The sequence below is a fragment of the Nematolebias whitei genome, chromosome 12 (assembly GCF_014905685.2).
Source record: "Nematolebias whitei isolate Nwh7 chromosome 12, NemWhi1, whole genome shotgun sequence".
NCBI lineage: Eukaryota > Metazoa > Chordata > Actinopteri > Cyprinodontiformes > Rivulidae > Nematolebias > Nematolebias whitei.
Window position 1 is genome coordinate 7,367,128 of NC_056509.1, and position 15,394 is coordinate 7,382,521.

General features: G+C 41.7%; 1 protein-coding gene across 1 annotated transcript in view; it reads right to left on the minus strand.

Moving 5' to 3' along the window:
- Positions 1 to 2,579: 2,579 nt before the first annotated feature.
- vsnl1a (visinin-like 1a) overlaps positions 2,580 to 15,394 on the minus strand; it is a gene marked incomplete at its 5' end in the record, with an annotated part of 80,084 nt that continues 67,269 nt past the window's right edge. The window contains 2 exon segments of the mRNA XM_037685705.1: positions 2,580 to 4,743; positions 10,372 to 10,587. Coding sequence (XP_037541633.1) covers positions 4,546 to 4,743; positions 10,372 to 10,587 — 414 coding nt within the window. The 3' untranslated portion in view covers positions 2,580 to 4,545.

A 15,394-nucleotide genomic window follows, 5' to 3' on the forward strand; every position in this document is an offset into this window, starting at 1 on the left:
AATACTATTTAAATGTACTTTCATAAGTGTAAAAATACTATTTAAATATACTTTCATAAGTGTAAATATACTATTTAAATGTACTTTCATAAGTGTAAATATACTATTTAAATGTAATTTTATATGAGTAAATATAATATTTAAATGTACTTTTATAAGAGTAAATATAATATTTAAATGTACTTTCATAAGAATAAATATAATATTTAAATGTACTTTTATAAGAGTAAATATACTATTTAAATGTACTTTCATAAGAGTAAATATAATATTTAAATGTACTTTTATAAGAGTAAATATACTATTTAAATGTGCTTTCATAAGAGTAAATATACTATTTAAATGTGCTTTCATAAGAGTAAATATACTATTTAAATGTACTTTCATAAGAGTAAATATACTATTTAAATGTGCTTTCATAAGTGTAAATATACTATTTAAATGTGCTTTCATTAGAGTAAATATACTATTTAAATGTGCTTTTATAAGAGTAAATATACTATTTAAATGTGCTTTCATAAGAGTAAATATACTATTTAAATGTGCTTTCATAAGTGTAAATATACTATTTAAATGTACTTTCATAAGTGTGAATATACTATTTAAATGTGCTTTCATAAGAGTAAATATACTATTTAAATGTGCTTTCATAAGAGTAAATATACTATTTAAATGTGCTTTTATAAGTGTGAATATACTATTTAAATGTGCTTTCATAAGTGTAAATATACTATTTAAATGTACTTTCATAAGAGTAAATATACTATTTAAATGTACTTTTATATTAGTAAATATAATATTTAAATATACTTTCATAAGTGTAAATATACTATTTAAATGTACTTTCATAAGTGTAAATATACTATTTAAATGTGCTTTCATAAGAGTAAATATACTATTTTAAATGTACTTTTATAAGAGTAAATATACTATTTAAATGTACTTTTATAAGTGTGAATATGTAAAGCAATGTTTTTTAACGGCACTGACAAAGGAAACTTGATGTACCTCAAACATTAATTCGAAGTCAAATGATGAATTCTGTCTAACAATTATATGATAAATCAGCTTGTCATACCGGTTGCCTGTGCAGATGTTTGGTGGAGTTATAGGAGCAGACAGATGTTCAGAGAGTTCCTTTTTATTAGATTAAATCACAACACAAGGAGGAGGGCAGCCATGTTGTTGGAGACACAAAACATGCTACAAAAAGTTCTGTACACGGTTGCCTTGCTTACATTTGGTGTCCTGATCGCAGAAACAGAGGTCATTTCATCATCTGGCCAAGGGCGTTCATGGAAAGAAGCTGAGGTTATAAATGATACAAGACAGTATGCAGAGGGATGAAGTCGACTGGTGCGATGGATGTTTATTGCAGCGATGACGCTTCTTCTGTTGTCTCATAAAACAGTTTGGAACAGATGAAGTGAAGGACGTCTGCTGTAAAGTCGTTCTCAGGAGGAACCTCACGCCTCTGAACCTCTCTGGCTTTAGCCTGAATCAAGGTGTGAGAAAACGGGAGAGAAAAAGAAAAACAGAACAACTTTGAGGCCTGACCATCCTCCTCTCATCAGCGCTCACCTTCACCCGCTGAAGACAAAGTTTCACACAAACCCAGCCTTATTCCTGCTTCCATCTCGCTGAGCAAGCAGTGGATGAACGTGCACGTGGTCGTAACAACCAGTGGATGAACGTGCACGTGGTCGTAACAACCAGTGGATGAACGTGCACGTGGTCGTAACAACCAGTGGATGAACGTGCACGTGGTCGTAACAACCAGTGGATGAACGTGCACGTGGTTGGAACACGTCAACAAAGATTTCCATGTACTGATGAAATCTGCATTTTATAATTTAATTCAGTTCATTTAAATGGACATTCCAGCTATTTTGGAGAGGGGCTCTGTAGAAACCCTGTGAATAATTAACATCTTACCTGTTGCAGATAGCTCTTTGAACAGCCTGTTTGGAGAAATGGGTTCAAGGATCGTTCCCATCTTTAAAAGAACGTGGTTTTAACACGTGCTCCTTAAAGCTCGACACCACAGAACAGTTTGGAGAGAAACATTTAATTGTTGCGCTGCAGAGAAACGAAAGCGAACACATTACTCATGTTTTAACCTCTCTGCACTGACCCAGCTCGTTTTAACGTTTGAATGATTTTATGGAGCCCGTTCTTCTTCCTGAGTAAATTAGAAACATTTTAATCCTCAGATGAGCCTCTCAGCATCTCATCAACTAATCCTGACCGTTTTCTGTTGGAGCTCCTTCTTCACCAGAACATCCCTGTTTTCAAACACATCCACACCCTCCCTGATGGGTCCAGTTTAAATTACACATTTTACTTCCTGAATGTTCGTGTTATCCTTTAACATTATGACGATTTTAATGTTTTATTTCACCTTGTTTTTTCCTCACTCGCTCTTGTGCAAGACGGATGCTTTCCATCCTCCTCCTGCGTTTTTGCTCTCTGTCTTGTGTATCCGAGCTCCTACTCACACATCGTCCCAATTGTAAACTACTGTCATGGATCTGGTCAGCTGGACCATCAACACAATCGATCATTTTTTTTCAACCAAGCGACAGGGTCCTGGAGAGCCCTCATGCCCCGCCGAGACGCACGCGGCAGGGTACGTCATGGATCCGCGCGGGGTTTGGAAGTTGATGTGCCTTTCCGTATTGTGTCAGGACGCTGAAGATGTTTATATCATTGGAATCATGATGGCAGGCTGTCTGGCAGATACCTGTGTTATCGGCTATTAAAGAAGAGAGCGGCAGCAGTTTTGGCAAAGCTGCTGACCCTGTGTGAAGGTTTGGTTTGTGCTGCGAGCACTCAAAACCAGCTGATTATCTGACTCCCCTGTTCTGCCTTGAAGCAGGCCAACTTATCAAATGTCTCCTGGGATATGTGTAAACTAAGAAGGCTCTGCTCTGTCGCAACCCAGGACAGGACCATGGTGCTATCTGCAAGTGCATCCTGGACAAATCTCACCGTCTTGTCGTTAAACGCACATGTAATGTGTTTATAAATGTGCTGCTGGTACAGTTTTCTGACGTCTTAAATCGTGTCCTGACAAGGAGAAGGTGTGAAGCGAGCTTTTTGTAATACCACTATTCTCTCCTCATGACCTGTTCCTCTTTTCTATCTAAAAGGAAAAGGGGCTGCGCTCTCAAGGAGCAGCAGCAACGTGCACTGCGCCCATCTTTCGGACGACTGTACGACATAACCTCACTGTACTTCGGTGCAATGATAACAAGATCATTCTGATTGTTTTTGTTGCTTCGTTAGGGACTGATGTGTTTCAGTTCACAGCTGGGCCAACGTTGTATTGATGTGATGTTGTTAGGCATCTTCAAAGGTGCTATACTATTATTTATCTTGGACAAACTCCAAAGAATTTGATTTGAACCTACATGTAAAGAGATAAATATGATGTTCATAAATGGGTGTTTACAAAAATCCCTGACATGTTTGAGTTTTAGGACGGCTCTCTTTGGTCTTGGCTGTGTTTGAACCGTTAGCTGGTCAGTCCTGTTGTTCAAAGAGCTATCTAAAGCAGGTAAGATATTCATGCGTCATAGCTTTTCTGTTAAACCTCACGGCAAAAGGGCCAGATCTACCCATCAACTTTCAACAATTCCTAATTGATCTTAACATTTGGTTCAAAAATCCCCCAAAATTATCTTTTTTAAATTCTTATTTTTAAAATGATGCAGTCCTCCACGTTGGGCTAACTCCTCGTAGGGGTTAGCAACATGTAGCACAGCTGATCTACAAGGAAGCTCCCACAGTTTAGACAATCAAAAGAAAAGTCTCAGCGGACCACAGAATTACGTCTCGTTTGACAATAAATGTAAGAGGAGCTTTTTAAAAACTCTCTCCCCAAGAGTCAGCGCTCTGCGTCGATAAGGCTTCCTGTCTTCGATCGTCAAAGTTCGATTGTTAAGGCAGAACCTAAAGGCATGCAAGTTAACTACAGCAACAGTATTTACGGGCAGTGCAAGCACGAGGCGTCACTGATCCATCTCTTCTAGAGCTAATAATAGAGAAGACGGACGCAGGGTGTTTACTGGAGGCGGTGCGAGGAGTCCGGTTGGGTTCACGCTTTAATGGAACACGTACAGCTAGCATCAGGAAACTCGGAACCATAGAGGAGCAGAAAATCACTGATGTGTGAGCTTCAGCAGAATGAGACTGGATGGAAAATACTTTGCACACTTCACATTTTGGCAGTTGATTATTAAATATTTTAAATATATATTTATATTTCTGTACTTATTTATGACCTGTGCAAGTTGTTCATTTGTAGAGTTGTGTGTGTGTGTGTGTGTGTGTGTGTGTGTGTGTGTGTGCATCAGCACACTGCTGTGTGTCGTGTCTACATGTTTTTATAGCAAAGAACATTCTCATGCACACGAGTGTTTTAAACACAAGAAGCAGATCTGTCGTAGTCCAAGCATGTTTCTGTGGAAGTAGCTGCAAACTGAATGGAACATGAAATTCTCCGTGTGCAGTCTGTGGCGTAGCGCCAACGCAGCGCCCCGCCTATTTCTGGAGGTCGCACTGCAGCAGTAGTACGATGGACGGGTCGCTCTTGGCCGCCTCTTTGAACTCCTCCAGCGTGATCTGGTCGTCGTTGTTCTTGTCCATCTTGGAGAAGATCTTGTCCACCCTCTGCTCGGGCGTCAGGCCGTCCTCGTTCATTTTCATCATGATCACCGTGCCGACCATCTTGTAGATTGCCTACGAAAGGAAAAAAGATATGACGGACTTGAATTTTGATTTTGAAGTTAGGACAAACAAACAAGAGACGCCCGAACCAAACTTGCGTGAAGTGTTCAAGTTCTCTCAGAGAGCTCCTCTGCAGGGGTCAAAAGACGGCTCTGGACTTACAGAAACTAAAAGACATGCCAGAGAGCACTCTACGGCTGTTTGGACACAACATTAGTCACAAAGGGTCATATTTAAAGAGCGACGTCTCACACAGGTCAATTCAGATTTCCTGTGAACGTTTCGAGACTTCCTCACGAACGCTGTTAGCAAACTTGTGTCACAAAAGTAGGCGTGGCCATTTGAACAAAGAAGGAAGTGACATCTCTCTGCTCCACCCTGAGGAGCGTCCTGCCCGACAGAGAAAACATTTCCCCCCACGATGCTGCTGCCACCACGTGTGTCACGATACGACACCTGGAAGTCCAACGCTCCTGTTTGGTCTAAAAGCCCTGACTAGTTCAAAACGGGACAGAAGGTCGTTCCTCCTGTGAGCTTCTCGCACTCGGACAGAGGACCTCAGAAGACATGTCCTGTTTCTGATGCTGTGCTCTGGAGACGTTGGAGTGCTACAGAAATGATCTGGGGCCTTTTCCTCAACACACCTGCTTCGTAAGAAGGCCTAATATGAGCCTTCTGTAAGCAGACGTGCGCCTTTTTATTCATGTGCCTTAAATTCAGGGATGCTCAGGCGACCTGGAGTTATTGACAGAAGCTTCTCATGGACTCTGGACAAACCCAGTCCATCAGAAGTTCAGGACATGTCAAAGCCAAACATCTGAACGTTTCCAAAGAAAGAGTTCAGTTGTGCTTTTCTTCCTGGATTGACAAAAGAAGTCAATAAACAATTTTGTGCTGTCATTGAGGACAGATTAATTATAATCTGTATTAAATCTAATTAACAGAGTACGGTCCATGTGGGCCCGTCAGTACATCGTCAGAGTAACCTGAATCCTGAAAATATCAGTAAAGTCTTTCCATGTTGGTTAGTTGTTGCAGTGGTGCAGTGGTGCAGCGTGAGCGGCAGCACCGCCTCATGTTTTACCAGCTAAGTGTTTTTGCCTTTGTGTCCATTTTTCATTCTTTTTCCTGGCGTTGTATCAAACTCGTGCATTTTGTAACGACTGCACGACTTTTTGTTACTTTTGACCTTTTTAAAATCTGCCTCTGGAGACTGCACTGAGGGCGGGACGCAGTGGTGTAGTCTACACATTTGTAGTGGCTATACTGGGCTTAGAAAACAAAGTACACCAGTTAGTACAATGTAATCATCAATTTATTTAGATTTTTAAATATATTGAACATTTCAAAATATATCTCATGCTTATATTTCAATAAATGTACAACAAACTTTGGCTTTGTATTAAAAACAGAATTTATAAAACAGTATCAAAGCAAAACATTTCAAGTATTAAGTACAGAATTATTAATTATACAAAAAACATGCATGCTCAGTGTGGTGCTGGCATCAGCCTCGTTATTACTGGTTTCGGCCATCAAACTGGGAGGTTTATCTCTCCACAGAGGTTCTTCTAAAGCTGCCTCTGTGACTTTAGGGAACGCTGGTTTATAAAAACGTTCAAAAAGTGTAGCTTGTTTTCTCTTCATGTTGACTAAGCATTGACAATCATCTGCTGCGTTTCTCCACCGTAACTTGCTCCCCTCCCAGTGCTACTCCCCCAGCCCATCGTACTGGAGCAGCTGAATAACAAACCTGTAGAGTGCGCTCAGCCAATGGCTGTGAGCCTCACAGGAGGAACGGGGGAGTGTGTGCAGCAGGTGCTGCTCAGAGCAGCGGAGGAGCGCGTCATACAGACGAGACTGATGCTACAGAAGCGTTAACTGCTGTTTAACATACATGTGACGTATCACTGGGCACTTTTCATTGGTTATACCATAATTCCCAAGCATTGTTTGGTTATATGCCGTGCACTGACGTATTACATAGACTATACCATACCCATACCAATTTATTTATATAGCACTTAAAACAGCAACAAGGCCAACCAAAGTGCTGTACAAAAGAACCAAACATGCACAGCAGACAGGAAAACATAAAATAGAAATACAGATACAAATAGCAGCAGAAGCTAACTAAAATGGCCAACAGAGTAGAGAATAGACAGGACCAAAACAAATCACACCGTGTTAAAGGCAAGCAAATAGAAGTGGGTCTTCAAGCGAGACTTAAAGACTGAGAGTGTGGGAGCCTGCCGGACACTCAGTGGCAACTCATTCCACAGTCGTGGACCTGCAACAGAGAAAGCCCTGTCACCTCTGAGCTTACGACGGGTTTCTGGGACTGAGAGAAGCATCTGGTCAGCTGACCTCAGAGAGCGCGGTGGGACATATGGCTGCAGAAGATCAGTGAGATAGGATGGGGCGGAACTGTTCAGTGATTTAAAAACATACATGAGAATTTTGAAATGGATCCGAAGGTGAATGGGTAGCCAGTGCAAGGAGGCCAAAACTGGCGTGATGTGCTCTCTATAGCCTGTACCAGTTAAAAATCGGGCTGCAGCATTTTGGACCAGTTGTAGACGAGCAATGGAGGACTGACTGATTCCAAACAGAAGTGAATTGCAGTAATCAAGCCTAGATGTTATGAAGGCGTGGATCACTGTCTCAAGGTTCTTTTTGGAGAGTATAGGCTTCAGCTTAGACAGCCGTCTCAGCTGAAAAAAACAGGATTTGACCATCATGTTTACGTGACTGTTGAGTTTTAAGGACGGGTCCATTAACACCCCCAGATTAGTGACCTTTTGTTTCTCTAGCGGGGCTAGAGAGAAAAGGTCAATGTCATGGTTCATGAGTGAGCCACTGGGATGGAACAGCATGACTTCAGACTTCTTCTCATTGAAGCTTAAGAAGTTTAAAGCCATCCAGTCCCGGATGTCAGCCAGGCAGTCAAGAAGAGGCTGAATAGAGCGTGTGCCTCTGTGCCTCAGGGGGAAGTAAATTTGGCAATCATCGGCACTACAGCACTGGTGTGACGGTGGATCAGCTGGTAGAGCTGCTGCCTCTCAGTGAGAAGATTGCTGCTTAAATTCTGGTCCAGGGGCCTTTCTGTGTGGAGTTTGCATGTTCTCTCCGTGCATGCGTGGGTTTACTCCGGGTGCTCCGGTTTCCTCCCACAGACCAAAAACATGCATGTTAGGCTGATTAGTAACTCTAAATTGTCCCTAGGTGTGAGTGAGAGAGTGAATGGTTGTTTGTCTCATTTGTCTCTATGTGGCCCTGTGATGGACTTGCGACCCGTCCAGGGTGTCCCCCGCCCCTCGCACAGTGATTGCTGGACATGGGCACCGGCGACCCCCATGACCCAAAATCGAAGAAGTGGATAAAAGATAATGGATGGATGGAAAAAACATGTATGTTAGGCTGATTGGTAACTCTGAATTGTTCCTAGGTGTCCCTGTGATGGACTGAAAACATGTCCAGGTGTCCCTGTGATGGACTGGAGACATGTCCAGGTGTCCCTGTGATGGACTGGAGACTTGTTCATGTGTCCCTGTGATGGACTGGAGACTTGTTCAGGTGTCCCTGTGATGGACTGAAGACTTGTCCAGGTGTCCCTTTGATGGACTGGAGAAGGTGGTGGTAAAGATGATGGCTCTGTTTAGTCTCAGGAGCAGTGGTTAGCCCTTGGCCACACTGGATTACTCCACACACAGAGAGAAGACAGAACTGTAAACCATGATGACTCTTACGATGGGAATCCTTCGGTCGCTCTCCAACGACATGATCGGTGCTGATCAGGCTGCAGAGGGTCTACAGGGAGAGCAGTAGTTCAGACAGAGACCTGGCTGAACCAGGACACTCCTGACTCTGTTGCCTCCTTGGATGGCTGCACCAGCTGAGGAGACGGAGGTCCTTTGGTGTGCAACGTTCTGCTCCACAGTTCTACGCCACGGAGTGTTGAGGTGGGGGCAGCACTGACAGACAGGATGAGGCTTAAACTGATTAGGAGAGCCAGCTCTGTCCAGAGCAGCCCTCTGGAATGTACTGAGGTGGCAGAAGGAAGGATGCTGGCAAACCTTTTGTCCATCGTGGCCAACTCCACTCACCTCCTGCTCAGCACTGTAGAGTTCCTGAGCACCTGGTTCAGCACGTTTACATCCCTGGTGCAGGATTGAGCGCTACTGCAGGTCCAAAACCATTTGATGATCAGACTAGTAGACTTCACCAGAACAACTCGTGATTTCTTTTGTGGAAAAGGTCTTAATAAAATAAAATCCAATTTAGAGCCATGGTCTGATGGTATCTTCTGTCCTAAACATTTGTGGAGTTACACCATGGACAACTTACTGTGGGCAGTCTTACCTGTCCACAGTAAGTTGTAAGTCTTCATCTGTCCAGTCTTACCTGTCCACAGTAAGTTGTAAGTCTCCATCTGTCCAGTCTTACCAGACAGATGGAGACAAAGTCTTTCACATTTCTCTGTTATTCAAATGTCAAGCTTCAGCATAGACAAGGCAACAAAGAGGTCTCCTGTGACCTTGACCTTTGGGCCTGCGACTTTGAAACCAATACGGATCATCCTTGTCCACCTGTGCAGTTTAACATTTCTATGTCAAGGAATTATCAGTTTAGAGCGCAGACAAGAAGTTATCAATATAATGACAGACCAAAGGACAGATGGCGCCACATGACCAAAAACCACATTTTGACAGCGGTAAATGTTTTATCTCTGCTTCTTCCTGTAAAGATCACTTCAGACATTCTTGCAGGTGAATCAAGTCCCAGGTTTGCAGACAACCTTATTGCTCAACCACTGAATGAACATTTTTCTGACATATTTTAAAAGATGTACATTAAAAGGCTCTCAGATTAGACTGTTTTCTAGTTGGGTTGTGTTATAAAGTGGACCAATCACAACTCTATTTTTTTCTTTCTGACCAAAGACTATTTAAGAAAAGATGAGAAAGAGATAAATTAAAGGATGAACTCACAAACAGAGACAAGGTGCTACTAAAGTACAAATCCCAGATTAATTTGCACTTGTTGCATGTTGTTTGAATTTATGAATGGGCGGCCGTGGTGCAGTGGTAGTGGCAGCCGACCTCTGATCGGAAGGTTGGAGGTTCGAATCCCGACTTCCCACACCATGTGCCGTTGTGTCCCTGGGCAAGACACTTAACCCCGAGTTGCTCCCGGTGGGACTGGATGGCGCCTTGCATGGCAGCCTACCGCCACCGGTGTATGAATGTGCGTGTGAATGGGTGGATGGCTGGTACTGTAAAGCGCCTTGGGGCCCCTCATAGGGGGCTGGAAGGCGCTATAGAAGTAAGCTCCATTACCATGAATATATGTGAGCTGATTTGTTCCCTCAGGCTCAACCATCTGTGGTATAACCTTTTAGTAAGAACAGAGAAATCTTGTGCTGGATCCTTGTAACTGAGTTCATTAGCAAACAACAAGCTCTGAAGCTAATCTCAAGGTCGACAAATATAGATATACCGGATATTAAAACCAAGAGAGGTTTCCAGAACTGGTTCAGAATGTCTCGGTTGTCTAAGCCTCTTCATCAGTACGACATCAAAAGGTTTTTAGTAGTGTAATCAGAAACAAGCTGTGTAAATTAGTTTTTTGCTCTTGTACCTCAATGATCTCCAGCATCTCCACCCGTGTGATCTTGCCGTCTCCGTCCAGATCGTACATGTTGAAGGCCCAGTTGAGCTTCTGCTCGAAGCTGCCTCGTGATGTGATGGACAGTGCACAGATGAACTCTCTGAAGTCAATGGTTCCATCACTGTTCTTGTCAAAGGTCCTGAAGGCATGCTGGGCAAACTTGGATGCGTCGCCGTAAGGAAAGAACTGGGAGGAAACAGAAAGATTGATATTTTTTTTAAATCATTTGCAATTAAAGCCTCAGATCGATACTAGAACAACACACTGAATGCATGGTAACACATCTAAGTTGCTCATTTTTTAAATATTTCATCTGCTGTGCATCCTTTAGTAACCTTTATGCTCCAGTACTGGTATGAAATGAAACATCTTCTCTGTCTTAGCTGTCCATTCCATCAGGTCAGAGGTTAATGCACTAACTGAGTCCCACATCGACTCGTCTGCCCCTTTTAACCACAAACCACATATGGTCTGTAAGTTCTTTACATGTAAGAGTAGAAAAACCTTTCCACTTGAGCTCTCGGATGAAAACTCTTGAAGCAGATGGACATTCAAAGCTGATTCATGTCAGTCTATCAAATGAAAGGTGGCTGCTTCAGTCTCTATCAAGGACATGGAACAAGCAGGACGAGAATTTTGTGTTGCTTCAGTTTTTAATTAAAAAATGTATATGTAATGCTCTTTTTTGATCTAAATCTTTTATTGTTTGTTTTAGCATCAAGAGTACAAACAAACAAAAAGAAACATACAGCAAACAGCAAAATCCCCTCCCATATCGGATCAGCTGTACAGACACACATAAATCATACAGGTTTCAATATACGACACAAATGGCCGCCAAGTGTCCCAAAATCTCCAACAGATCCCCTCACAGTGTTTTCTAAATGAACATTATACATGACTTCTCTTATCCAGTGTTCATATGCCAGGGGATGTGCATCCTTCTATCTGTATAAAATAAGGATGTATGGGGTATAGAATATGAAAGTATGGAAGTATATGGAGGTATAATATGGGGGCCAAGATTAGAGTAGAAGAAGGGCAGCTGACCTGGGATCAGAAAGTCATGATTTGACTCCCAGCCATTCCTGCATGTTGTGGTATCTCTGAGCAACACACACAATCCCCATTTGCTCCCATGGCGCCTAATATCTGCCCACTGCCCCACCTGGGTGCATCCCAGGTGCGATGGGCTAAATGGAGAGGACCAATTTCGTCACTGTATGTTCCCATACAATGACGACAACATATAACACTTATTTTTACTTATTATACTTAAGTCTCCTGACTTGAGTTTACATTAAATGACTACAGAGCCACTGAGAGTAAATTTCATCTCAGCAGGTGCTTATCAGAAAATGTCACCAAATTTAAACAATCTCTTCCATCGTTGTTTTCCTCTGTCTTGCAGAGTAATGTATCAGAGAACAGAGACTTAGATCATCTTGTTGATACATTTACAACCTCACTGCAAGCTTCACTCGATAAAACTGCTCCGCTGAAAAAGTAATCAATCAGAGGAAACTGGCTCCTTGGTCAATTCTGAGTTACGTACTTTAAAACAGGCATCTAGAAAGCGAGAATGAAAATGGCGTTCCACTAACATTGAATAATTTTATTTATCTTGGAGAGATAGCCTGCTAACTTATAAAAAAGCTCTCCATAAGGCTACAACTGTAAATTACTCATCTTTAATAGAGGAGAATAAAAATAACCCAATGCTTCTGTTCAGAACTATAGCTAAACTAAAGAAAAGTATTACCTCTATTGAGCTGTGTATCCCTACAACTAAAAGCAGTGACGACTTCATAAGATTCTTTATACAAACAATTATTTCAATTAAGGAGAAAATTCAAACTTCCTACTATCGCCTCTGGTTCCATGTCAGATGAGACAACTTTAAAAACATCATTAGAACCTGATTTATGGTTGGACTGTTTTTGTCCTGTTGAGCTCTCTGAAATGTCTAAAATAATAGCTTCATCCAAGCCATCAATGTGTCCACTAGATCCCATCCCAACCAGACTATTTAAAGAGGCATTTCCCTTAACTAATATTGTCCTGAGCCTGGTTCTGCTAAAGGTCTCTTCATCATAAGGGAGTATTTCCTTTCCACTGTTGCCTTCATGCTTGCTCGAGATGAGAGTTCTGTGATGGAGGTAATCAAAGCAGTCTGCTCCTCAGTTAAATAGTGTTAACTTATAATATATATATATATATATATATATATATATATATATATATATTATAAGTTAACACTATTTAACTGAGGAGCAGACTGCTTTGATTACCTCCATCACAGAACTCTCATCTCGAGCAAGCATGAAGGCAACAGTGGAAAGGAAATACTCCCTTATGATGAAGAGACCTTTAGCAGAACCAGGCTCAGGACAATATTAGTTAAGGGAAATGCCTCTTTAAATAGTCTGGTTGGGATGGGATCTAGTGGACACATTGATGGCTTGGATGAAGCTATTATTTTAGACATTTCAGAGAGCTCAACAGGACAAAAACAGTCCAACCATAAATCAGGTTCTAATGATGTTTTTAAAGTTGTCTCATCTGACATGGAACCAGAGGCGATAGTAGGAAGTTTGAATTTTCTCCTTAATTGAAATAATTGTTTGTATAAAGAATCTTATGAAGTCGTCACTGCTTTTAGTTGTAGGGATACACAGCTCAATAGAGGTAATACTTTTCTTTAGTTTAGCTATAGTTCTGAACAGAAGCATTGGGTTATTTTTATTCTCCTCTATTAAAGATGAGTAATTTACAGTTGTAGCCTTATGGAGAGCTTTTTTATAAGTTAGCAGGCTATCTCTCCAAGATAAATAAAATTATTCAATGTTAGTGGAACGCCATTTTCATTCTCGCTTTCTAGATGCCTGTTTTAAAGTACGTAACTCAGAATTGACCAAGGAGCCAGTTTCCTCTGATTGATTACTTTTTCAGCGGAGCAGTTTTATCGAGTGAAGCTTGCAGTGAGGTTGTAAATGTATCAACAAGATGATCTAAGTCTCTGTTCTCTGATACATTACTCTGCAAGACAGAGGAAAACAACGATGGAAGAGATTGTTTAAATTTGGTGACATTTTCTGATAAGCACCTGCTGAGATGAAATTTACTCTCAGTGGCTCTGTAGTCATTTAATGTAAACTCAAGTCAGGAGACTTAAGTATAATAAGTAAAAATAAGTGTTATATGTTGTCGTCATTGTATGGGAACATACAGTGACGAAATTGGTCCTCTCCATTTAGCCCATCGCACCTGGGATGCACCCAGGTGGGGCAGTGGGCAGATATTAGGCGCCATGGGAGCAAATGGGGATTGTGTGTGTTGCTCAGAGATACCACAACATGCAGGAATGGCTGGGAGTCAAATCATGACTTTCTGATCCCAGGTCAGCTGCCCTTCTTCTACTCTAATCTTGGCCCCCATATTATACCTCCATATACTTCCATACTTTCATATTCTATACCCCATACATCCTTATTTTATACAGATAGAAGGATGCACATCCCCTGGCATATGAACACTGGATAAGAGAAGTCATGTATAATGTTCATTTAGAAAACACTGTGAGGGGATCTGTTGGAGATTTTGGGACACTTGGCGGCCATTTGTGTCGTATATTGAAACCTGTATGATTTATGTGTGTCTGTACAGCTGATCCGATATGGGAGGGGATTTTGCTGTTTGCTGTATGTTTCTTTTTGTTTGTTTGTACTCTTGATGCTAAAACAAACAATAAAAGATTTAGATCAAAAAAGAGCATTACATATACATTTTTTAATTAAAAACTGAAGCAACACAAAATTCTCGTCCTGCTTGTTCCATGTCCTTGATAGAGACTGAAGCAGCCACCTTTCATTTGATAGACTGACATGAATCAGCTTTGAATGTCCATCTGCTTCAAGAGTTTTCATCCGAGAGCTCAAGTGGAAAGGTTTTTCTACTCTTACATGTAAAGAACTTACAGACCATATGTGGTTTGTGGTTAAAAGGGGCAGACGAGTCGATGTGGGACTCAGTTAGTGCATTAACCTCTGACCTGATGGAATGGACAGCTAAGACAGAGAAGATGTTTCATTTCATACCAGTACTGGAGCATAAAGGTTACTAAAGGATGCACAGCAGATGAAATATTTAAAAAATGAGCAACTTAGATGTGTTACCATGCATTCAGTGTGTTGTTCTAGTATCGATCTGAGGCTTTAATTGCAAATGATTTAAAAAAAATATCAATCTTTCTGTTTCCTCCCAGTTCTTTCCTTACGGCGACGCATCCAAGTTTGCCCAGCATGCCTTCAGGACCTTTGACAAGAACAGTGATGGAACCATTGACTTCAGAGAGTTCATCTGTGCACTGTCCATCACATCACGAGGCAGCTTCGAGCAGAAGCTCAACTGGGCCTTCAACATGTACGATCTGGACGGAGACGGCAAGATCACACGGGTGGAGATGCTGGAGATCATTGAGGTACAAGAGCAAAAAACTAATTTACACAGCTTGTTTCTGATTACACTACTAAAAACCTTTTGATGTCGTACTGATGAAGAGGCTTAGACAACCGAGACATTCTGAACCAGTTCTGGAAACCTCTCTTGGTTTTAATATCCGGTATATCTATATTTGTCGACCTTGAGATTAGCTTCAGAGCTTGTTGTTTGCTAATGAACTCAGTTACAAGGATCCAGCACAAGATTTCTCTGTTCTTACTAAAAGGTTATACCACAGATGGTTGAGCCTGAGGGAACAAATCAGCTCACATATATTCATGGTAATGGAGCTTACTTCTATAGCGCCTTCCAGCCCCCTATGAGGGGCCCCAAGGCGCTTTACAGTACCAGCCATCCACCCATTCACACGCACATTCATACCCCGGTGGCGGTAGGCTGCCATGCAAGGCGCCATCCAGTCCCACCGGGAGCAACTTGGGGTTAAGTGTCTTGCCCAGGGACACAACGGCACATGGTGTGGGAAGTCGGGATA